This window comes from Mastigoproctus giganteus, chromosome 9 (assembly GCF_048544385.1).
Source record: "Mastigoproctus giganteus isolate SK-2022 chromosome 9, ASM4854438v1, whole genome shotgun sequence".
In the NCBI taxonomy this organism is placed as follows: domain Eukaryota; kingdom Metazoa; phylum Arthropoda; class Arachnida; order Uropygi; family Thelyphonidae; genus Mastigoproctus; species Mastigoproctus giganteus.
Genome location: NC_143583.1, coordinates 184781027 through 184806207, shown reverse-complemented (window position 1 = coordinate 184806207; position 25181 = coordinate 184781027). Strand labels below are relative to the sequence as shown.

At 35.6% G+C, this 25181-nt stretch overlaps 1 protein-coding gene across 1 annotated transcript in view; it reads left to right on the top strand.

Annotated features, from left to right (window-relative positions):
- Positions 1-25181, top strand: part of LOC150080937 (uncharacterized) — a 227163-nt gene that overhangs the window by 117148 nt on the left and 84834 nt on the right. Inside the window, exon 6 of the mRNA XM_090380618.1 lies at positions 15542-15814. Within this exon, the coding sequence (XP_090236744.1) occupies positions 15542-15814 (273 nt within the window). The remainder of the gene's footprint in view (positions 1-15541; positions 15815-25181) is intronic.

Below are 25181 nucleotides of genomic sequence, written 5' to 3'. Positions count from 1 at the left end.
TTCAAGCTTCCATTTCCAAGGGGTTTAACTTTCAAAAGTGTTCATCTTTCAGTAATTCTTTGACCTGAAATAAAACTTCTTTGAATTTGGCATCATTAGCAAGTGCAAACCTCTTAGTTTTAAATACAGGAACTCCCTGACTTACGTAATGCTTGACTTACGGAAATTCGATTTTATGTAAGTTTATGCCGGCTGGTGCAAACTTAAAAAAATTGTGGAAACATATTTTGCATCCTGTAGGAATAAATGAAGGTATTGTGAAAATATTATAATATGAACCCAATAACACATTGGTTTTTTTTTTTTTTTTTTGGTTTTTTTGTAATTCCAAGTCCTTGGAAGTTGAAAATTTTGCTATATTGCTAAGCTATTTATCTCTCTAAAAGGTCATATTTATAATGGAAATTGCATTACCATTTCATCGTTATATGTTCCCGGTATAAGAATTAATTTTGAACGCCTTTGTGATATTTTTCTTAAGCACTTTTCTGGAGGTGACGACCACAAACAAAAAATAAACAATTTGCACTTTCCAGTTTATTAGGCTTTTCTGTTAGTGCATCTAATCGTAAACAGGTAGTAAACTCGATCTTATTGCATTTGCGACAATACTGATAACTGTAATTGTGTGGGTTTTTATGCTATTATGGTTAAATGTGTTTCCCCTCACTGAAATCTTCAATCATATAAAAAACAAATTTTCAGAAACTTCTCTTCATTCCTATTTACATATTACAATGAAAAAGGGAAAGTGACCAACGGAAAGTGCAAGTGCTGGCTGTGCCAGGAAACTAAACAAAATTGATTTAGAAATGAAGATGAAAATGATTAAGAAGTACGAAGCAGGACAAAGTTTATCATCTATTGCAAGGGAATTAGGTCTCGCTGCTTCAACAGTGAATACTATTTTAAAGGACAGTGTGCATATAAAAGAACATGTCAAAGGAGCAACACACTTAAGATTAACAGGGATCTCAAAGCAGCATTCAGGTGCTATATCGAAGATGGAACAGGTGTTAATAATATGGATGGAAAATTAGATTCAGAAGCAAGTGCCCCTGAGTCCAGTGGCCATTCAAGCAAAAGCAACAAGTATTTATAAAGATATTAAGGATAGGTACAGTGAACTCCAACTAGGCAAGCAACGGGTGGTTTAATAGGTATGCTTTGAAGTCGCCAGTGCCGATTCTGCAGCTGCAGAGAAATTTTGTGATGTGCTGGAAAATATTATTGATGAAGATAGCTATTCAATGCAGCAAATTTTAATGTTGACGAGAGTACACTGTATTGGAAAAAAATGCCGGCTCAAACATACATTGCCCAAGAGGAAAATACAGTGCCAGATTTTAAGCCATCAAAAGATAGGGCCATCTCTTGCTTGAGGCTAATGCAGCAGGAGATTACAGATTAAAACCACTGCTTGTGTACCATTCTGGAAATCCTCGTGCATTTAAGGGCATCAATAAAGCCACTCAACCTGTGCATTTCTGATTGAACCAGAGAGCATGGATAACAATATCTTTCTTTAAAAGATTGATTTAAATGCTGCTTCATTCCCAAGTTGGAAAAATATTGTAAAGACAACGATGTTCCTTTCAAGATTTTGCTTCTATTAGATAATGCTCCTGGACATCCTACACATCTAGATGATTTCAATTCGAACTTGAGAGTCACATTTCTACCGCTAAACACGACTTTACTCATCCAACCTATGGATCAGGGTGGCCGACCGGGCTAGCCGAGTGGGTCAAGTACCTGCCCGGCAACCCAAAGGTCGCGGGTTCGATTCCCGCCTCGGGCTTGGATCAAAGTACTGCAAAAACCTTGGGAGGTGCAATATGGCTACAGAAGCCGATGCGCCAACAACTACCAAATCAAAAAAAAAAAAAAAAAAATGGATCAGGGTGTTATTTTGAATTTAAAAGCATACTATTTACATACAGCATTTGCTCAGGCATTGTCTGCAGTTGACGATGAGAAAAATTTTACATTGAGACTTTTAGAAATCTTAGAATATTTACCACATCATCTTAAACATTAATAAGGCCTGGGCGGAAATTACTAAAAGTTGTTTAAATGGTGCATGGAAGAAAATATGCCTACGGCACGTAAAAGGCTTCAGAGGATTTGAAAAAGATGAATCATATGAAGAGGTTACGGATAAGATGGTAAAGGTTGCAGAGCTACTTCAGTTGGAGGTTGACGCCAAAGATGTGGAGGAGTAAATAGAGGAAGAAGAGAAGGAATTATCTAACGAAGAATGTATTGACTTTCAGGCAGTGATAGTGAAAGAAGAAAATGCTGACGAAGCTCAAGATGAATCAAATGAGGAGCTGAGATGCTTAATTACCAGAGAGAGAGAGAGAGAGATGGCAGTGGCATTTCGTGAAATTGCATCGGCAATGGCAAGATTTGAGAAAATGGATCCTGATAGCAAATGATTCTTAAAAGTTAACAGAGGGGGTGAATGATATGCTTGCTTGCTACAAAGAAATCTACAATGAAAAGAAAAAAGCCACCGTTTAGTCATCCATTAATGTTCTTTCATAAGGTTGAGCGGCCAACCCCTTCTAAATCTCCACAACCCTCAATCTCCGCAGCGGCGTACTTATCAGCCGAAGACATCGATTCTGGCAATGATTCTCGAGAGGTAAAACTTACTGACATTATGCTTGTCTCCTTTTTTTTTATAATTTTATAAATTTGAAATTTATTTTAATTGCACGCTTTTGTAATTTTTCCAGTGCATGAGATAAAAAATTTAATAAATACAATAAATAATTCTATTTACATGTTCATCGAACATTTCTTTTTTGAGTCAATCAATTCAGTGAGAACAGTTGCAAGTGCTGCACAAGCATGGGGGAAATTCCGACTTACATAGCGTTCCGCGGAATGGAACTCTTACATAAGTTGGGGAGTTCCTGTATTTAGTTAATTTTTTTAGATATTTAGCTTTAAATATTTTAAATATTGAAATCCATCTCCATTCCTCTTCATAGCTTTTACAAAATTTTTCGTTTGATCTAACTTTATATGAAATGGAGGTAAAAATATATTTGTTTGATTAACTAGTTGCTTATAAATAACATTTTTCTTTTCATGTACAAGAGGAGTTTCATAGTGAATCGTTTTGTGTCAACTAGCCCACTCATACAAAACAAAAAGCATCAGTATTTTGCATAACCAGATTGTTGACCTAAAAGGATCCCAATTACTTTGAAATCTCTGCAGATGTGACATTTGTATTTAACATACATTTTCATTCTTTCATATGGACAGTTGTTGGGTTTTTAGGTGCTCCAGCAACTTAGGCCATGTTGTGCCATTGTGTATTACATCTGTAGAAATGTGTTCACTTGCTGGTTTGCATGTAATGCAGACTAAAAATCCAGAATGACTTACAGAGAAACCCTACTTCTGCTGCCTGAGATCATATAACTACAGCCTTGATTGAAGAGGCCTTTAGAAATTTCTCCAGTCATCAGTGGGACCCACTTGAACCCAAGGCTCTCCAAACAAGGAACAAGTAGCCAAACCACATACTGTCATGGAAGACTGGAAGCATGACCAGTTATTATAGATGTATGTATGTTTCCACTGTGGAGTAGCATAGCTTTCAGACTTAACCCAGCAGTAATCATGCTGCCTATTGTAACAAAAGTTGTTGTGCTACATCTGATAGGTGCACGACTTTCTTTTTATTTCTGTAAAAAGTTTTTGGTTTTTGTGGGTTTGTATATATATGTATAGAGCTTATTGTCTTTATCACGTCCCTCTGCCTGTCCATTCATCTTCATGTAATTACTTGATAACATGACTTCCATTGGATGGATTTTCCTGAAATTTTTTATTCGGCTCTTTTTAAAAGATGTTAGGCCATCCCAAATTTCATTAAAATCAGACAACTGGAAATCCAGCATTAATTTATCATTATTATTTTTTTTGTCATACATGTCATATAGGCTATCTAGATATGGAGTGGCCATTTTCATGAAACGGAGTGCATCTTTATAAAAAAAAAAAATCACATGTTGGTATGTGTGAAAATCATATGTGAAATAAAGCAAGTGGTCAGATATGTAAGGACATTGTATGTGGGCAATGTTATTTATGGCCCTGTTGTTTATGTAGTTTTAAATTATTTTTTGAATTTCCAATGTACAAATTAGATAAAAACTTAAACTGTTTCCTGTCAAAAGCAAATTCAGCATATTAAATAATACAGGTAGTTCTCGACTTTATGAGTTAATTCATTCCTAGCGCGTGCTGGTAAAGCGAAAACTCGTAAAGTAGGAATTTATTTCCCATAGACATAAGGTTTAAAATAGGGGTTACGTTCTCAACAATGAAATTAGTTTATGTTTAAACAGTGATTGATTTATCGAAAGAAATGAAAACATAGCCTGTAAAATCAAGTAAATTATAATAATAGAGAAATTATTTACGACTTACAAATGTTAAAGAATGTTTATTCTTCATCATCATCGACTAAATGCACACTCGTTGATCACTCATTATTGGCTCAGCACTCGTTGGTTTGTTGCACAAGTAGTCTTCTTCAGAAATGTTTCAAGAAGCATTTGTTTTCAAGAGAATCTTCTCTTTTAATTATAAATTTCATGATTGCATGCATAAGCATTTTTTAACGGCACACACAAATTGCAACTAACACGATTCGCGTGGAGTAACAAGTTTACGAAGCTTTAAAAAAAGGAATGAAGATAAGATTCTAAAAATTTATTTATGTTTTTTTTTACGATTGAAGATTTTGGTAAAGGGGAAGCACATTTCACCATAATAACCTTAAAAACCACACAATTCCAGCTATCGGTATTTTTGCAAATGCAAGAAGATAGAGTTTACTACCGGTTTATAATTGCTTGCAGTAACAGAAAAGCCCAATAAACCGGAAAGTGCAAATTGTTTTATGGTCATGACCTCCAGAAATTTGCTTTAGAAAAATATCACAAAGGCATTTAAAATTGATTCTTATAACGGAACATATGATAATGATGAAAGTGTAGTGCATTTTAATGATTTGAATTGGGTAACTAATACAGTTTACAAACCATGCTCACTACCTTTTATATGGCCTTAAGGTCATGCTCGTCACCTTAAAAATGACATTTTAGAGAGTTAAATAGCTTAGTTATACAGCGAAAATTTCAACTTCCAAGATCTTGAAACGAATTACCAAAAAAACAATGTGTTATTGGGTTCACATTACGATATTTTAACGATACGATGGTATCTCTGGAACTGATTAATATCGTAAAGTGGGGTACACTTTATTGTATAGCCACACACGTGGTTTGGAATGCGGTATTTATGAATGTTTAATATTCATTTTTTGCAATTAATGTTCATATTTTCGATTTTGTTGATACTTGACACTTGGGGGGGGGGGGAACTCGTAAAGTGAGAACTGCCTGTATTGCATTCTTTTCAACATTTTTCATCTAACTTTAGCAATTCGTAATGTGACATGCTTGAGCAGGTATCAGATCCCCTCCAAGTTTGTCTGACAGGAAAACTTGGAAAAGGTATAATTTCTACTTTGGGGACTGAGTAAATAATAATTTAAACTCTACCTAAGTAATGTAGAGTCAGGTGCCTGATTTTTTTAAAATAAATTTTGAATATTCATCCTACATAATGTCTTTCACGTGTATATAGTGTATAAACTGTCATAAAAGCAATGCAAAAAATATAATTTTGTATATAGCTTTATAATGGCTACATGTGACTTTCTTCACAATACGAGTTGCGTGATAATTTTATCTGCAAACTTTTGGTTTACTCTTATAAATATACAGAATTATGTATTTGTATTACTTATATAATGGTTATATAACTCCTGTTGCTTGGAGCTTTTTAGCCCTCCGCTTATATGGACTCAATACAAATTCCAAAACTTAGTGACTTTAGGACTTGACCATTTCTGGATTTCAGAGTGAAAGCTTATTGTACTGAATGGATGCTAACTGCTTACAGACTGGTTTGGAGATGTGGGAGCAATATTCTGTGGTAGGTAAAAGTAAAGAAAATCTTTTCTTCTTTTTTTTCCTGATGCACAGGAAGCATCCTCTGTAATGTTCCTCTGCCGAGAGAGAGAGAGAGAGAGAGAGAGAGAGAGATTAGATGCCATGGTAATCCCTAATAGAGATATATTAGTGAAATCTAACTGTAATCAAAGACGAGCATAAGAGCAGTAAACTTTTTTTTGCTAGAAATAAGACAGATACTAGTTAATTTCAATCCTAAGTTTTAGAAGGATCGAAATTAACTACTAAGTTTTCTTTGTGCCATTGGAGAATTTTCTGGAGATCAGAATTTTAAAAATGGTGGATATTTGACTAGTTGAAGCTGTTTGTGCAAAGCAAGGCTTTTCAAATGAAGTGAAGGTGGAATATAGTTTGCTACGATCAACAAAACTATTCGTAGGATTCCCATTGGAAGAAAGCTGCCATCTACCCCCACCAAAAAGTGAGCAGCCAGAGAGAAAACTGGCTACCTAATTGCAAAAATAGTCATCAGGTTATAAAATAGAAGACCTTTTATTTCAAGAGCAGCTGCTTGAGTTTCATCATATTTTTTCACTGAATTTGTCCAAAGATGAGTAACAATCCAGTATATCACCAGTGGATTGACACTGATGAAATCTGTATTGCTGATTGTTAAGCAGATGGAATGTTTTGAGATAGTTTAAGATTTCTTCTTAGTTGAGGCAAATGGCTGAGTTTTCAGTTGAGTAGAGGTAAATGAATGAGACAATAGCTGGATGGGAGGAATTTGTCACTATTTTTAAGCTGGATATAAGTAAGTTTCCAAGCAGAAGGAAAAATGCTAGTGCAATAAGAAAGTGTAAAAAAAAAATTACATTGCTCAGGATCATAGGTTTTGAGAACAAGTGGAGAAATGCCATCAGGACCTGGTGCCTTCTTGGCATCCTTCTGTTGGAAGACACCGGAAGCAATGAGTGGAGTTTACTTATTGCTATGATCAGTATGGGTATTGTAGAAGATGATTTTCCAATTTTCTTGATACATGAGTTAGAAGAAGACTAGGATTCCAGTAAATCAGCTTTATCCTTAGCTGAGGATACAAAACAGAACCATCAAGTTTTATCAGAGGTGGGAGTATATATGGGCAGAAGTTGAAGCCAATAGCTTTGGAAAGAGACCATAAGAATGCTTGACTACCATTTGGACAAAAAACAAGTTTTCCTTTCTAAGCCTGTTGAAAATTGAGTTTTGACCGTTGAATAATGTTTTTCAGTTGTTGTGAGCTTTAATGTAGACAGAAAATAAAGCGGGAAACTTGGATGCAAGCCAGTTAGAATATGCAACATTCTTATCTTGAATGACCTTAGCACATTTATTAGAAAAATCAAGGTATAGATAAAATTTGAGATTTTAAGTCAGAATGTAGAATAAAGGATTTCATCCCTACAAGAATAATTTCACTGATACAATCTGAAGAAACATAGAGATCAGAAGATTTAAAACAGTAATCCAACAAAAAGGAAGGAAGAATAGAAAGAAAAGAAAAAAAATACTGTGTGTGTGTGTATACAGCCAAGCCTCGCATAACGAGAGTTCGATTAACACGTTTCTCAGTTACCACTATTTGAAAAAATTATACCACTTTACATGATGCAAATATCCAGTTAACGCGATCTTTTTTTTTTTATGCGATAGTTGAAAAAGATTTGAATCGCACGTTAAGTTTACCCTGCATTGGACGTGCAATAAACAAATGTTTGCCTGCTGCCAGCCTCGGTGTGTTCCATCAACCACTGGAAGAAGACGTGTTACTTTGTCTCCCGCTAAAAAAATCAATGCAGACTTGCATTTAAAAATTCTAATTTTTAAATGAGCCAGATGAAAATGTTACCGCAAAGGAGATAACGGTAAAAGAACTAGATGAAATCTTTCGTATCGCAGAGAACCTCAAACAAAAGGTTTGAGGGTTCTCTGCGATATTTATTTCGCCAAGTCCCAGAGAAGATTGTTGTCAGCTATCGGAAATTGATTGATGAAAAGAGAAAGTCAACACTGTTCAAATATTTCTGCAACAGCCATTCCTTAATTCTGTATTTTATGTTAGAGGTTCCCAAACTTTTTCGGTTCTCGGCGCCCTTAGTGTCTCAGTAATTTTTTCACGGCACACCAAGACCAAAAAAAATACCTAACAGTTCCATTTAGTAGTTAGGTCCAAACAATAAGAAATATTGAAACTGTGAACTACCTCGAGCTAGAAGTTCGCGCGGTGTCTAACAGATGTCGAGTATCGCTGTGTTTCCCTCGAAAATTTAAAATATTCCGGGGGTCACAGTTTGGGAACCACTGTTTTATGCAATAAACATTTAATTCCATAATTATTTTCATTATGTTTTACATTGTATACAGTTAAAAAGTTATTTAAAAGGTATTTTTGAAATTCTTTATGGACATTCCAGAAGGTCAAGGACCAATTATAATTTTTCCTATTGATTATTATATTCGATTAACGTGTTTCCGGTTTGCGCAATGCGCTCGTGGGAAGAATTAATCACGTTAATCGAAGCCAGCCTGTATATATAGGCAAATAGAATATATAAGTGTATAAGTAGAGATGCTGACCTGTCAGGTGTAGTCACAATGGAAAAAATCAAAAGTGCCTGAAAAATAAAAGCACATATATAAAAAATTTTAAATAAATTAAATGAAAGTATATAAACAAAGTACTTAATGCTGTAGGTCCTAAGATTTTAACTATGTCATCAATAACCGGCAGCCAAAACCAAAGGAACCACAGCAATAAGCAAGGTTTCTGTTATGATGTATACGTAGCAGACAGAAAAAGCGAGCAAATGTGAGCAAAAAAGCGAGCATAGCTGACCCAACAGAGACCAAAAAGAAAAGAAATAAAAAAAACTAAACAAATATAATAATAAATAAAAGTAAAATGCAAAATTATGCTGAAATTAATACCAATTAAAGAGAAACTGAATGAATAGCAAACAGCCCTACTTGAATTTTAATAAATTTTGTTAAAATTCAAATAGGGCTGTTTGCTATTCATTCAGTTTTTTATTTGGAATATACTGTCGGAATATCAGCCTGCCCCTCCGAGGAATAAGAGGTTTTGTCAATGACAAAATCTTCTCCAGGGAAAAACATTTTCTGATATTTCAGCTGCAAAATATCTATCAGGTGTTGTATCTTACTGAGCCTGGCCTCTGGAATAGCGGTTTCATTGTCTGAAAAGTGAATGAGGCGCAACAATAATTCAAATCTGTTGTGAGACATTTTTGTTACTAAATTATTTTTATAGATAGGTTTGGTTGACCAGTAAGATGCAGTACTGCCCAATCTTACTAGTCCCATCCACATAAGAAGTCCAAAAAACTTTCTTATCTTATCAGCAGTTGTTGAAACCCACTCTGAATTTTCTGTTCGGCCTATCTGTTTGTTTCCGTTACCATAAGATTATTACTTCTTCATCAAAAAATAATGAAAATGCCTCAAGATGAGTAATATTTTTTGATACATCTATTTGCAGCCTGATTTGCCTGTAAAATCAAATCTTTTTTGGCGTCCTTCATATTCCGTCCATTCAATAGCATCATTTGTTTCAGTCGCTTCAATCTCAGGTTCTTCAGTCTTTTCAAATTGCTCATCTGTGTTTTCTTCTTTCATCCAGTCTTGAAGCACTTTCAATATTTTCCAGTATTTCAGTATCTCCTTCATTGAAGAAATATCCCAGTCAGGATCTTTTACTGAATCATTCGAAATCTTTTTCATCTTCAGAGCTACTACTAAGATTTTCGGCAATTTCTCTCAGTTCCTCTTCTTTTAGTAATTTTCTTTTAGCCATTGCTTTTTAGAATTTAAAAAAAATTTTTTTTTTACAACACACTTGTACAAGCTTGCGGAAAAACACAACACAATATGATGGATAATACAATGCGTTAACGAACTTATTTTCACAAAATCTTTAACAATGCTGACAAACTTATTGCGATATTTGAGAGTTTATTTTATCACGATTAGTTTTATTCCAGCTTGCGGCGTGCGTGTAATAAAATAATCACAAATGACTTTCGTGTGTCTGCCGTAATAGTGTCACACATATGTAGCTGACACAGCATCTCACGAAATAAAGTAACCTACATGTCAGCATGCGACTCAAATAAAAAAAAAGACACTTTTTTTCGATATTTTAAGCAAAAAAAAACAACATAACACTGACATTTCAATATTTATTTTAGAATTACTAATCAAATTATTTACTAAATATTTTTTGGCCCTGGGGAATTTTTTTTTTAAAACTAGCTTGGCAGCCAAAGTGTTAAAAAAAAAAAATCTTTAATAATAAACACGATTTCAATTAGTCTTTGTTTATGAATCTTAAAATTGATGTTTGTTTTAAAGATTTCACTTTGATATTTCTTAAGTTTCCCCTTAAAACACTCAATGCATTAAAAGTTTCATTACTTGTCTGGAGGCGCCTCCGTAGCCAGGTGGACAGGAGCAGTGCATAGCACACACTTCTTGATTAGACCGGGGTTCGAGCCCGTGACCACGAAATACGGAGAATGCGGAAAGGTCAGGGAATGACCACCACATATCCCCGGAGCAATATGGCCTTAGTTGCTAATGCTCCTAAAAATCAAATAACCAATAACCAAATAACCTTAGTTGCTAATGCTTCTAAAAACCAAATAACAACAACAACATTACTTGTCTCAGTTCCTTAAAAAAAAATTGACTAATGTGTCCATTGCACCTTGAGCTTGTGAGATTGTCGGCACTGATTTTGATATACTTTCACTTGTCGTCATATCATCATTGCAATCATAGTCTTTACCATTGTCTTTGTTGAGCACAGCATCTACAATGTCACTCTCTGTAGGATGACCACTAGTTAATAAGTTATCATCAACTCATACAAATTCATCGATGTTATCTGTATTAAAACTTACAACGTTGTTAGGTAGCAACCATTCAGATAATGGTAAGCTGTTTTCTTTGTTTTCATCTTCTTCATCTACAACTGAAATTTCATTTGAATTTAATTTCGATTTCTTGAAGCAATTCGATATTGTTGTCGAAGTAAAGTTGTTCCACACATCATTCAATAAATTTATAGCATCCAATATTGATATAGACTCTAAATTTCTGGTCTCTTTGACTGATCAGATGTAGAACTAGAAATCTTTTATAAAATCCTTTCAAACTCTTGATTACACCTATTCTTCTGTTTGAACAGCCCCTTATTCCAATCATTTAAGCATTGCTGAAAAATATCCCAAGTCATTCAAGCTTTCTTGTTTGTAGTGTAATCCACAGGAAGTTTCTTTACGTTTTTTAAACACTGAGGTTTTAACGATTTTCTGATAACAAACAGTTTTTCTTATCAGTTCCTGTCATATTTGCACATACAAGCACCGTCAAGCAAGCCTTTGTTTTTTTTTCCACCAACCCATTTTTCCCCTTTGAATTTAAATGTATTTTCATGTGTCAAATTATAAAAAGTCCTGTTTTTGTCAGCTTTGTAATAATAGAGGTATGTGTTGTAAAAAAGCAAGCATTTCAGCTTATTTAGCATCAGCCAAAAAAAAAAAAATTAGTTGTGAAACAATACGAAACATTCCAGAAATTTGGCATCTTCTTTGCGAGTCCATGAGTGGTCGATGTGAGGCCTGTATTCAGGCAGAAGGTGAACATTTTTAGGCAGAAGGTGAACGTATTTTCGCAGGTTTATGTAATGTTCAATCATTTTTGATGGCATTAATCTGTCCTGGCCTGAATTTATCTAAATTATTTGGATATTAGTGTTAATTCTGCTTTATATATATATATCACGTATATTTATGAAATGAATGAGAAAGTGTTTGGGAGGTTTAGATCTTTTCACAGATAAAGTTGCTGTATTACTTTGACAATTCTGAGTGTATTCAGTAGTAAGAAAAGGTGAAGGGGGGGACATACTGTTTGAAGTAATTTTTGGATATGGATACACATGGTACGAATATACTCAGCTACTTGACATGTGGCCTCGGCAATGGGCCCCCACATACCCACTACTCAGAATCCTTCCTGTACTATCTGGCAGAGTAGAGGCAGCATTATTATACACCAGCTGATCCGGAAGTTGCCAATATGTTCAGTCTGCAGCCAGCCTGTGAACATTGTTTTAGAGCTATATCCCCTCGAAATGTAAGGAAGATTGGATCTTGCCATAGTGTCCAACATAACCTCAAAAGACATCAATCATACTTCATGATGGAAGAGGTGGAGGAAGGTTTACTGGAGCTTTGCTCTGGAAACTAATCATGGTCCACCACTTCAAGCCTCTGATAAGCAAATTAGTGGTATTGCACCAGTTGACGAGAGTCATATACCACCCAGTATTGCCTGTAACACAGAGGGGCGGCAATCCTCCATGTGGTGTAGGCACCACACCTCAACCCCTGCTTACCTTGGTTTGCACCAGGGTGGTTACGTACATTGTGCTAGGTGCCGTATTTCAGGACTATCACATGTAGGTTATACACGAAGTTACCAACAGTCCCACCATGGTGAAGGTGGTGTAAGCAGAGGATTTGGCTGTCACAGACTGACCAGATTTTGCCAAAATTATGTCCATTTGACAGATCCATCAGCGTTTTAGAGTCCAGATAGCAAAGCATAGCTTGGCATATCTGAGGAGAGAATGTCTGTGACACCCTCAAGAACCATCATTTGCAGCAATCAAAAAAATTTCAACAAGGCCAGTTGAATGTTCAAAGCACTCTTCTTGAGCATTACTGCTCAAGGAGTGTACTTGAGAGTGACTGTGTCTAGGCATTTAATTATATTTAATATGGAAGTCCAAGAACTGTTTTTGATTATACCATATATACATAATAAAGTAAGTGTATTCATTAAATAAACAGTTCATTGATGTGATTATTAAAACAACACAGAAATTTTTTTGGTATGCACCTGCACGTTAATCAATAGGAAAATTGCTCGTGATTTATGAATTTTGAATTTATAACTGCTTCTGAGGAACTTATAGCAAAGCATAGCTTGGCATATCTGAGAGAATGTCTGTGACACCCCCCTCAAGAACCATCCATTTGCCACAATCAAAAAAATTTTCAACAAGGCCAGTTGAATGGGTTTAACTGGGCCTTCTGAGGAACTTATATCATTTCAAAATGGGAGATTATTTTGTGTTTATTTCTTACTGTCCAAATAGTTTTGGTAATGTAGTGTACAACAGATAACTTTGTTGTCTGTTTATTTCCCCAGTTATATTCAGATTAAAAATTCAACCTATAATTTCAGTTTGAAATGAAATTTTTATATACAGTAAAACCTTAATATTTTTGACCCTTCCATAATTTGCACTCCATTCTTTTTAACTATGTATTTTATTAATGTAAAATGGAAATTATCCCAAATGAGAATTTAATGATATATTTCCTTACTTTTTTAAAAATGGTTTCCGATTCACTTTGCAAAAGATAAGGCATTCAAAAGGAAGAATTAAATGTTAAAGAAAGCATCGACATTTATTGTTAGTAACACCCCCTACAGTTTTTTCGCATGAAATTTTTATCAGGCAATGATTCCAAGATTGTGTGCCTTCTTTTGTCTCGCATTTATATTGAAGGAAATAATTAAGAGTGGATAGTTATTTTTGAAAGTACTTATTCTGAGTGCTTAAAAATTATAACATAAAATGTTGTTAACAACTGGGTTTCAAACAGTTTTATGTTATAATTTTTAAGTGATTTGGAATGAAGTGAAGCAGAGTACAGTAAATGTTCTTATTTATTTTAGATGAAGTCAAAAATAAAGGTGGTCAAAATGTGTTGCATAACACAGACAAAAAGAATATTAATTTGGGTGATGTTACGAACATGGAACATGTGAAAAGATGAAATACAGTAAATTCTTTATTTGGGGGGCATGACAAATGGGTTTTCTGTGATTTATTGAAGTCTGGATCAGATAACAAAAACAAAATACATGGAACCCTTACAGATGTTGTTTGCTTACACATTGTAACAATCCTATAAACAAAACATGTTGAATTCTCAAAAGCGTCTCTCCACATTTTTTTTCTGCTTACTGCTCTCTCTCTCTTCATAGTTCAATAATCCTTCAGTTGTGCTGCTGTAAATTTAATTTTAACTTCGTTCTCTTATATTTTTGTTTAATTTGCATCCACATTCTAAAACATAAAAGGTTTATTTTTTCCTCTATTGAACAAAACTTTATCTTATCGGTAAACACGAAAAAGACACTAAGTACTAACTTTAATAAGTCGGTACTCAACACCGTGGAACAAAGATGCCAGTCTTACTAACAAGATGATACTTTGAAATTTATGTTATACTATTCACAGGAATGCAACTAGGAAAAAAAATTATTTCCCAGCAACCTCAAAAAACATATTTAATTATTTAAATCTTATGCCAAACTTTCCTTGCAGGGCATACACCTCTATAAATATTAATACAGCATATATGTGAATAAATTTACACTTTTGTCACATTTAAGGATTTTTATGTTATTTTGCAGATTATCTGGGGTTTTATTGTCCAGGAAAATTTATTTCTAATCACCCCAGATAACCCGAGCTACTGTAGCAACCTAATTTCAAGGAGAAAAATCTGTATGTGAAGTAGGAAGTCAAGAAAAAGAAGAATAAAGAAGAAACAAGTTTAAGCCTACAAAGGCTTAAACTTGTTTCTGCATTAATAGTCTTAAATTTGCTAATTCTGACAAAATAACTCAAGAATATATTTTTGTAAAGAGATCTTGTATGCTCTAAATGCAAAATAAGAATGATGATGCAAAATGACAAGCTAATAGGACTTTTATTCAGCAGAATATTTCTTCAAAAGAAGACAGTATCATTCGGGAATGACCTTTACGTCTGATTAAATTTCTAAATGTTTAACACAATTAAAAATTATTTGTGGTCTATTTGCTGTGAACTCTTTGCATTCCATTTTGCCCACTGGATTATGAATAAATAGCTTGTTTTTGTGAACTACAACATGAAAAAAATATATAATTATATTCTGTAATTCAGACTATCTATCCCAGTGTTCTCCCCAGGACATATTGAATGGGTGCACCGCCCGGTGAATTTAACTGGCTGCCTGGCTAAAATTTAACCGATTCTCATGATACCGTATGGTACTGATCTCGATCAGTATTAATTTGAACATACTATGCGATCGAGATTGATGCAACAGGAGCATATAATGTTAAATTATACAATTAATTTTTGCTCTGGATCGCTTAAGTCACATTTATAAATAACAGAAAATTTTATAAAATTGCGAAGTATTACACTTCCCCACCCAGCTACTTCATAATGCCACGCGGCTGGCAAAATTTTCTGGGGAGAACACTGTATCTCTTCAGATTCTTTAATCTGAATTATTATGGTTCTGTTGTAATATAATAATAATTATATTATTGGCAAAAGGCTACAAAGTATAGGAGAATCATATAAAAATGAAATTTTCATTTATAAATCTTAGGGTCTAACAGCACTTATAACACAGGCCGAGTCTCATAGTGAGGGTAGTAGTAGTCAAGGACAGACACATACAATTCGTATGGTGGTTCGACAGCCTGATGGAACAGAAACTGAACAGACAATCCCAGTATCAAATTCTGGATCGTCTACACTTGTTACTAGTGATGGACAGGAAATACATGTAAGTGATGAGGGTACTCTTCAAATGATGGCCAACTTAGCAGAGCAAGCTGCAGCTGCTGCTGTTGGAGGAGCTGGAGATGGAACTAATCCTGTAAGTTAAACTGATCATAAATTATAAAAATTTTCTTATAATCCTATATCATTCTAAAGATTAAAACTGTGATTACTTTATTTCATCTTTGTTTTAATGTAAATTTGGATTATTAAGTATATCTAATGTGTTCAGAGAAGATAATGCAACTAGTCATTGGTTAATCATTTCTGTGTTCACTGTACATATGTTAGCAGCACTTCTCCTTAATTTGCCCTCCCCTAACTTCTTCAACTTGACGACAGGATTTCAAAGAATATCCAGAAATATTTCCATGAATGTATAATTTTCTGTGTAATTTGTGTTTCTACCATACATCACGATTAATAGCTTTAGCCATTTTTATTGTGCTCAATTCAGTCATAAATAAACTTTTATTTCATCTAAAAAAATCTTATCAACTAGATACTGGAGTTATATATTCAGAGACTATTAACAAAAGTTTTTTCTTAAGAAATTTTACTATTTTAAATGTCTTAGAAGTTACCAAGTAAACATTAAACGTGTAGAATTTTTGCTTTTAAATTTTTTCAAGTTATTTATTTGTTACTCATGATTGCCATCAGTTTTTTTTAATGATGTTTTACATTTTAGATTGCATTAGATACTAAAAATTTGCTTGATTGTTCTCATCTTAGTAATTTCCTGTCTTAGTCTTTTCTTAGAAGGAACACACACACACTATATGTCAAATGTAGTTTGCAGTAGTAATTTACCATGCTCCAACCAGTACTAAGCAGTGAAAGCTGAGAGGATATGCATATGAATATATCTGTAAAAATTCATCAAAAAGTTAAATGAATCAGGATATAAACTCTACACAATTTAACAATATTAATAGTAAGGGTAACATTGCATAACCACTGCATATCCTATCTTATCAACAGTGGCCAAAGAATTCAGTTCTGTATGTTTTTTTAAGTTTTTAAACTATTAAACTTAGAAGAGCAAAGCAGCCATTCAACATATAGCAGAATTTTAAGCTTGTGGAAATGGATAATTTTTTGGAAATTTTTACCATCCTTTTAATTAATTAACATATTAAATTGTGATTTAAAAATAGTTTAAATAGTCTTAGTCACATTCTTTAGCTTATTTTTAAATTTAGCTAGTGATTTTTGTAAGTTATGACTTACTATTCGTACCACTGTTGTATTGGTGTTTTGGTGCAAATATTGTGGCACGTAACAAATAGTGCAGAGGAATAGTATGGTTTCAATTGCGATAAAAAAGTAGGTCGAAGGCTCTAATCATTTGTTGGGCATATATCTTTTTTTGTGTGTAGCTAAGGAATTTTTACTTTTCAGCAAGGATCATCATCATCAGCCATTTTCAATCCACTGCAGGATGAAGGCCTCTCCAGCAACTTTCCAGTTCCTTCTGTTTTGAGCACTGGCCATCCGTTTACTACCTACAAACTCATGAATTTCATCTGTCCATCTCCGTCATTGTCTTCCAGGTTTTCTTCTAGCTCCTCTTGGGTACCATTCTGTTATTCTCTTAGTCCATCTATCATCATGTCTTCGAGCTCTGTGTTCTGCCCAGGACCATTTTAGTTCTTTAGTTTTGATAAGAATGTACTTTACTTGAGTTTGCTGCCTAATCCGTGTGTTTATCTTCTTATCTAATAGTCTGATTCCCAGTATAATTCATTCCATTCATTGCTGTGTAGTTCTCAGCTTCTCTTCCATTCTTTTGGTGAGTGCCCAAGTTTCACTTTCATAAGTCATGGTGGGTAGGTAGTATACATCGGTTCATTATTTTATATTTCAGACAAATTGGGATGGCCGACCGGGCTAGCCAGGTAGGTAAAGTGCGTGCCTGGCAACCCAAAGGTCGTGTGTTCGATTCCCGCCTCTGGCTTGGATCACAGTAAAATGCAAAAACTTTGGGGGGTGCATTATGGCCATAGAAGCTGATGCACCAACAACTAACAAGAAAAAAACAAAAAAAAAAAAAAAAACAAATTGGGATATTGCTCCTCAGTATGTGACCATATTTCCTGAATGCTATCCATCCAAAATTTATTCTTCTCTTGACTTCCAGCCATTTATCATTATTACAGCTAATGACTTGTTCCAGATAAGTATATGACTCCATCTTTTCAATTACTTCTCCTTCAATCATTATGTCCCTTTCTGTGGCATACTTGTTCATCATTACTTTTGTTTTAGCCATATTCATCTTTAGTACAAAATCCTTACTAACTCTGCATAACTGATTTCCCTCTCAGTCTTTGGGATCGTGGCTTATGACCACAATGTCATCTGCAAATCGTAAATAGTTTAGGTACTCTCCATTCACATTGACTCCTTTCTGCAACCAGTGTAATCTTCTGAAAGCTTCCTCAAGGGCAGCAGTAAACAATTTCGGAGATATTGTCTCCTTGTCGAACTCCTTTCTCAATTTTAAATTTCCTACTGTCTTTGTCTAGTCTAATAAAGGAGGTAGCGTTCTCGTATATTTTCTTCAAAATCATAATATATAAGGTATCTATGCCTTGTCTTTCCACTGCTCGAAACATTGCCTTATGCTGTATGGAGTCAAATGCCTTTTCATAATCCACAAATGCCAAGCATAATGGTATTTTATATTCATTTGCTTTCTCTATTAGCTGTGATGTTACGTGAAGGTTATCCATAGTTGAGAATCCTGTTCTAAAGCCAGCTTTCTTTTTCGGTTGATTCTCATCAAGTATTCTTTCCTAATCTGTTAGTAATGACCCTTGTGAACAACTTGTAATTGTGGGATAACAAGTTAATTGGTCTATAATTTCCAATTTCTGATTTATCTCCTTTCTTGTGCAGCAAAACTATGATTGCATTATTCCACTGCTTAGGCATCACACCTTTTCTAATGCATTTTGTGAAGAGCCTTGCCAGTTTTTGTGTTATGTCTCTTCCTCCCAATTTTAACAACTCTACAGTAACTTCATCTTCCCCCCGGGGCTTTCTGGTTCTTCATTTTCTTCAATGCATGTTCTACCTAATCAGGAAGAATATCGGGTATGTCGTATGTGTTGCTAATTTGCAATCCATCATTCCCTCGCTCCTTGTATAATTCTCTATAGTAGTCTCTGCTATTTGAATTATGCCTTCTCTCTGCTATTTATAAGTACACTATCGCTATTCTTCAGTTTCAGTGTCATTTGTCTTTCTGTGTTAGTGCCAATGGTTGCTGATTTAAGTCCTTTTCCTTTAATAAGCATTAAAGGAAAAGGACTTAAATCAGCAACCATTGGCACTACTTGCTCTACTTTTCTTGTTTTAAATCTTCTTATGTCCTCTCTGAGTCTCTTTCCAATGGCTTTGCATAACTCAGTATACTCAATTTTCTCCTTGTTAATGTTTATCTTGCTCTTCATTTGTCGTCTTCGGTTCATCATGACAAGTGTCTCTTGACTAATTTTTTCTTCTTTGGATTTCTTTTTACCTATAGGTTTCTCGGGCTTTATCACTTTCAGAAAGTTGTAATATTCCTCGTCGATATCTTGGTCCTGAGCAGTCTGCAGAAGCTCAAACTTGTTCTTAAGTTCCAGTACATACTGCTTTTTCTCCTCTTCTGTTATCTCCAAGACCTTTGTATTATTCGCTCGAGTCAGTTTTTTCCTTTCTTTTCTTACATCTATATCAAGTGCGCATCTTACCATTCTGTGATCACTTTCAACATTTACCTTGTTCAGGACGGTAACATCATTCATGATATATCTTCTGTTAGTGAGGGTGAAGTCTATTTCATTAGTTGTTAATCCATTTGGGCTCTTCCATGTCCACTTTCTGTTCACCCTTTTCTTGAAAAAAAGTGTTCATTACTGACAATCATCGAGATTCTGCAAATTCCACAAGTCTTTCACCTCTTTCAATTCTTTCACCAATTCCAAAATTTCCTATAGTTCCCCTTTCTGCACTGTTTTGTCTCTTTCTAACCTTAGCATTGAAGTACCCCATAATGATAGTGTAGTGGGTTTTCTGCTCGTCTAGAAGACTCAATTTCGGTGTGCATTTCTTCAACCTCTTCATCATCGTGTCTCGATGTTGGGGCATAAATCATTATAACCTTTAGCTTGTAGCCCTTAGAAATCCTGAGTAGTAGTCTTAACCCCCTTGGCGAAGTATTTTTGAAATCCAAAATGTTGTTTTTCATATCTTTATGCACCAGACAGCCACCTCCTCCTTTGTTCCTCTCACTGTTTCCATTGGTGTACATTAGATTTCCACTTGATAAACTTATAAGTGATTAATTTCTTCTTTTTGTTTCAGCCAAACCGATGATATTCCAATTCATATTTTCTAATTCCTTTTCCAGCTCTAATATCCTGTCTTCACTGATGAGTGATCGTATGTTGTAACAGGCCAAGTTCAGTTTCCGTGCATGGCAGCCTGGTCGTACCCAGAGATTCTTAGCACCCTGTGCTTCCACTCTGATCCTCTCGCTGCCGTAAGAGGGGGAGTGAAAGCCGCTGGGGACTGAGGACCATTTGTTTCGTTGTGCTGTCATGTGCTGGAGTGTTTGGTCTTCCTCTTCACGCTGACCAGGCGTCTTGAAGGATATAACTAATTTAACATTGCAGTTGTTATGGTATAGCATAATATATATCTTGAACTATATGTAAGGTATAACTTAAAAGTAGGTAGCGTAATATGTATCACTACATTTAAGAATCTATTAGCTTAGTGTAGTATATTGTTAATTAATCAATTAAATTTATTTATCTTATTAATTTTCATTGTTAATCAATTAAATATTATTTAATTGGAAGTCATGCACCAGACTAGAGCAGCAAAGCAACAGGCACAAAGTAGTGGGAGCACTGTGGCTTGGGGGAAAGCCAAAGGTGGCAATTCTCCATTACATCACAGCCTAAAAATATGTGCAACTTGTGAAATTTTTGCATACCTTTCTGGAAAAGTACATGATCCATCCAAAGAGGATGTCTATGTGTGTGCTAGGTGCAGAGAGTATGAAAAAATTAGGTACCAACTCAGCATTCTGATTGGCATTTATGAGAGTTTGAAGAGCAGGGTGGATGCCCTCGAAGCAATTAAAATGGGGGGGGGCATCAAGCTTACAGCTGCCCAACACTCTTGTATATCAGAGAGCACAGTGGCAATCTTCAAGGTGGAATGTGCTGGTACCACAGGAGCTAGTTTTTGTCGATGACTATTGTCACAGAAATGTGAAATATATTGTGCAAGTAGCATAGATGGAATAACACCCGAATATGTCTACCAAGGGGCAAAAATAGATGACATTGTAGAGCAGATATCATCTTTTAAGGGCACAAAAGGTGATATTGTTGTACACACTGGCACTAATGATATTAAGAGTAGGAAATCTGAGGATTTACTTAATGAATACAGGCCAATGTTGGCAAAAAGTTACGAGTTAGGAATGAATTCGAAAATGTTTGCAATTCTGCTTAGGCACAATATGAGGGAGTATACTTTGAGAGCCTTGTCAATCAAATCAGCCCTGGAGAGAATGTGCAAGGCTCGTGGGTTGAATTTTTCTTAGAGTCATCTGTGCTTGTTAACAGGAGGATTGTTTTTACGGGGATGGGGTACACGTGAAAGAAGGGCTGGAAGAATATTTTCTGATGCTATCGAGACAATGATAGGTGGATCAGAAAACTGCTAGCTTGGTGGGATTCACAGACTAATAGTTTAACTAGAGCTGCAGGCAGAGGTGAAAGCAATTCTTGCATTGCTACTGTTCGTATGTGCAGCAACTTGGAAAGCAAAGTGTGTGGGATTTTAGGCCCTGCTGTGGGTCATCATGGAACAAATGAATACATGGGCTGTGTTGGGGTAACTAAGAGTACGAACCATACATGTATACTTGCATGTACACTTAATGCTAGAAGCATTTTAAATAAATGTGATGAATTTAAAGTACTGATTAAGTGATCAAATGCAGACATAGGAATAGCAGACACGATGTCACTCAGACTTAAGTGATGCTGAATTTGAATATGGGGAGTACAATGTATACAAGGACAGGAGAGGTGGAGGGGTTATGCTCTTAGTTACGAAGAATATTAAATCTAAGGCAATACTCCAGTTGTTGTGAGTAACAAGTGCAATGTTGAGTCAGTTTGGTGTGATATAAGCATTGGAAAACAAAATTAAGAGGAGTGTGTTATGAGCCTAATGACAGATGAGTATAGATATACAGAGAAATAGAGTGGACCAGTAAATCAGAATGTCTTATAATGGGGGATTTTAACTTTCCAGATGTTGATTGGAATTTGTGGGTTAGTCACTTGCACACCAACAAGACTTTTGTGGATTCCTTGGATGACTGTTTTCTACTGCAGCATGTTAAAGAGGCAACAGGAGGAAACAATACTTTTGATCAGCAGTGATTCTTCATGCATTAAGAATCTGCAATTAAAACATCTGCTGGGTGGCATAGATCACAGTGTACTAATATGAAATTTAATTATTATTATTATCATCATTAGCTACGTGATGCAAGGAAGCCTGAGGCTTATGCTGCACCAGCCAAAACAAAAAAAAAAAATTCCCAAGTTACCCTGAGAGAGAGAGAGAGAGAGAGAGAGAGAGAGAGAGAGAGAAAAGAATGACGATATCCAGCTCAGGACCCTGGGTGTGCCAAGTCCATACTCACCAGATGTGAGCCCCTGGGGTGAACATAACAGAATTTGAATGCTTTTGAGAGAGAGAGAAGTAGAAAGGAATCACCAAGAAAGAGAAGAATGATGATATCTGGCTGAGGACCCTGGGTCCGTCAAGGGTAAAGGGAAAGACTTTTGCTTTCATAAGGGTGACTACATAGGTCTGACATTACCCTTATTGTTCAAGGCTTAGACCTAAACGGATGTTAGATGAACTATAGAGACACGTGGCAGAGAAGAAAAGTGCATGGGATGCATATAAATTATCAGGTGATACAGAAGCCTATGGTATATATAAATTAGTCTGTAATCAAGTCACAAAGGAGGTTAGGCAAGCTAAGGCAGATTATGAGAAGTCTCTGGCAAAGAATGCAAAGAAAAGCAGCAAAGACTTCTATGCTTATATTAACAGTAGAAGTATGGGGTTGAATCACATTGGGCCACTTGATGTCTATGGGTTACCTGTTGGTGACCCTGCTCAAGTTGCAGACAAATTGAATAGATATTTTGCATCTACATACACACACTAGGAATTCTTTAGGGAAGGGAATGATAGAAGTTTTTATCAAACTCTAACAAGTAGCTAAATGACTTTGTGATAACTGAAATGAAAGTGGAGGAGAAATTGTTGAGGATGGACATAAAAAAAGGCACCTGGGGTAGAAGGAATCTAATTATATTAAGGGTGGCAGCAAAGGTGATCAACAAACCCTTAACCATAATTATGAAAGCATTCTTAGATTCAGGGGAGGTCCCTTTCGACTGGAGATATGCGAATATATCCCAAATTCATAAAAGGGAGATCAAAAGGTGATATGAGTAATTACAGACTTGTTAGCTTAGTGTCTGTTGCAGGGAACATAATGGAATCACTGGTTAAAGAAGTAATGCAAGATGATTTTGACAGGCATGCAACTGCAGCATGGATTTATCAAAAGATAGCATTGACTAATCAATCTGATGGGTTAGTATGATGCAATGACCAAACAACTGGATGCAAAAAATAATTTTGACTTCATATACTTGGATTTCAGGATGACTTTTGTTACTGTTGCACATAAAAGACTGCTGTACAAACTGGAGCAATGTGGCATTAAGGACAAGTTTCTGCTATGGATTAAGGGATGGTTAAGTGGAAGAAGACAGAGAGTAGTTATCAGTGGGCACTGTTTTTGTGGACTGATGTTGAGTTCCCCAGGGTTCAGTGCTGTGTCCATTGTTGTTTTCAATATTTATCAGTGATATTGATGAAGGTATAGCAGGCATAATATCTAAGTTTGCAGATGATACAAAGGTTAGAAGGGTGATTAATAATAGTCATCAGGGTCAGATACTGCAACAAGATTTAGGAAAATTGGGTTCGTGGCCTGAGAAATGGTAGTTGAAGTTTATCATTGACAAATGCAAGGTACTGCACTTGGGTAGCAGTAACCAAAGAGTAACTTATCAACTGTGTGGTACTACACTCAGGGTAGTGGAGAATGAAAAAGACCTGTGGGTAATTTTTCAGTCAGACATGAAATTCTCTGAGCAGTGCAGACATGCTGCTAGGACAGCTCGTGGGGTTTTGTCAATGATATACAGAAACTTTGCTAGCAGGGATAAGGAGGTGATTATTTCTTTGTATAAGGCCATGGTTTGAGTACTCTGTACAGGCTGGAGGCCTCACTTTAGGAAGAATGTAGATCTGCTGGAATGAATGCAGAGTAGGACAACCAGATTGGTAATGCGAACAAAAGGGTGCTCTTACCTAGAAAGGCTTCAGTTCTGCAAATTGCAGTGTCGTGATACTAAGCACCTTCAGGGAGGTCTAATTGAGGTGTTTAAAGCTTTGAAATGGATTGAGTAAGCTGAATGTTAAGGGCATTCTTCCACTTGCTGAGACTACACACATGAAGGGGCATAAATTCAAGTCGAGGAAGGAAGGTTGCAGGATAGATGTTCAAAAGTGTGCCTTTAGCCATAGGTGGTTGATTGTTGGAACGGCTTCCATCTGTTGTGTAAGTGTATGGGTTGAATGAATTCAAGTTTATGCTTTACATACATAACCTTCAAAACATCATGCAGCAGGTTCAAGAAACCATAGGGACATCTGTCATTCTTTAAAAAATATATAGCCTTGTGTCTAATATCACTGCCACCCACCTTGATTTCCTCATTAATGGACTATGTAACAGCAACTTAGGCACTATGGAGTGATGACTCATTATACAATATTTTGTTCTTACGGAAGTGTTAGGGTGTTGAGATTGCCCAAAGAGAGCTTCTGTCATAATGTATCATTATGACAGAAGAGTCCATCTACTTTGGACTTGGTCCACTGGTAGTAGTGCTTGAAAGTACATGACCTAGTTAGATATTTTGGACAATTATCAACACATTATTTGGTACAATCTGGCAATACTAAGAAATGGGCCCTGTCAGTATCAGATTAACAATAATCCATGTTATGTAGGCCTGGTTTATGGATAAGGACTTTGTAAAGTGCAATGGCTGGCTCAGAGCCTGCACCTCAACATTCACTGAACACTTTTGGAATGAATTGAAGTACTAGATTAGGCAGCAACCAAAGACTACTGTCTTCCAAACCAGCTCTGGTTTAAAAAGATTTACTTTGCAGAAAGAGTGGTTGCAAATACCAGCCAATGCCTACTACTTGTTAGAAAGTATGCCCACAAGAGTTGAGACTTGTCATTCAACCAAGGCCAAAGTTTACTATATATTATGTTT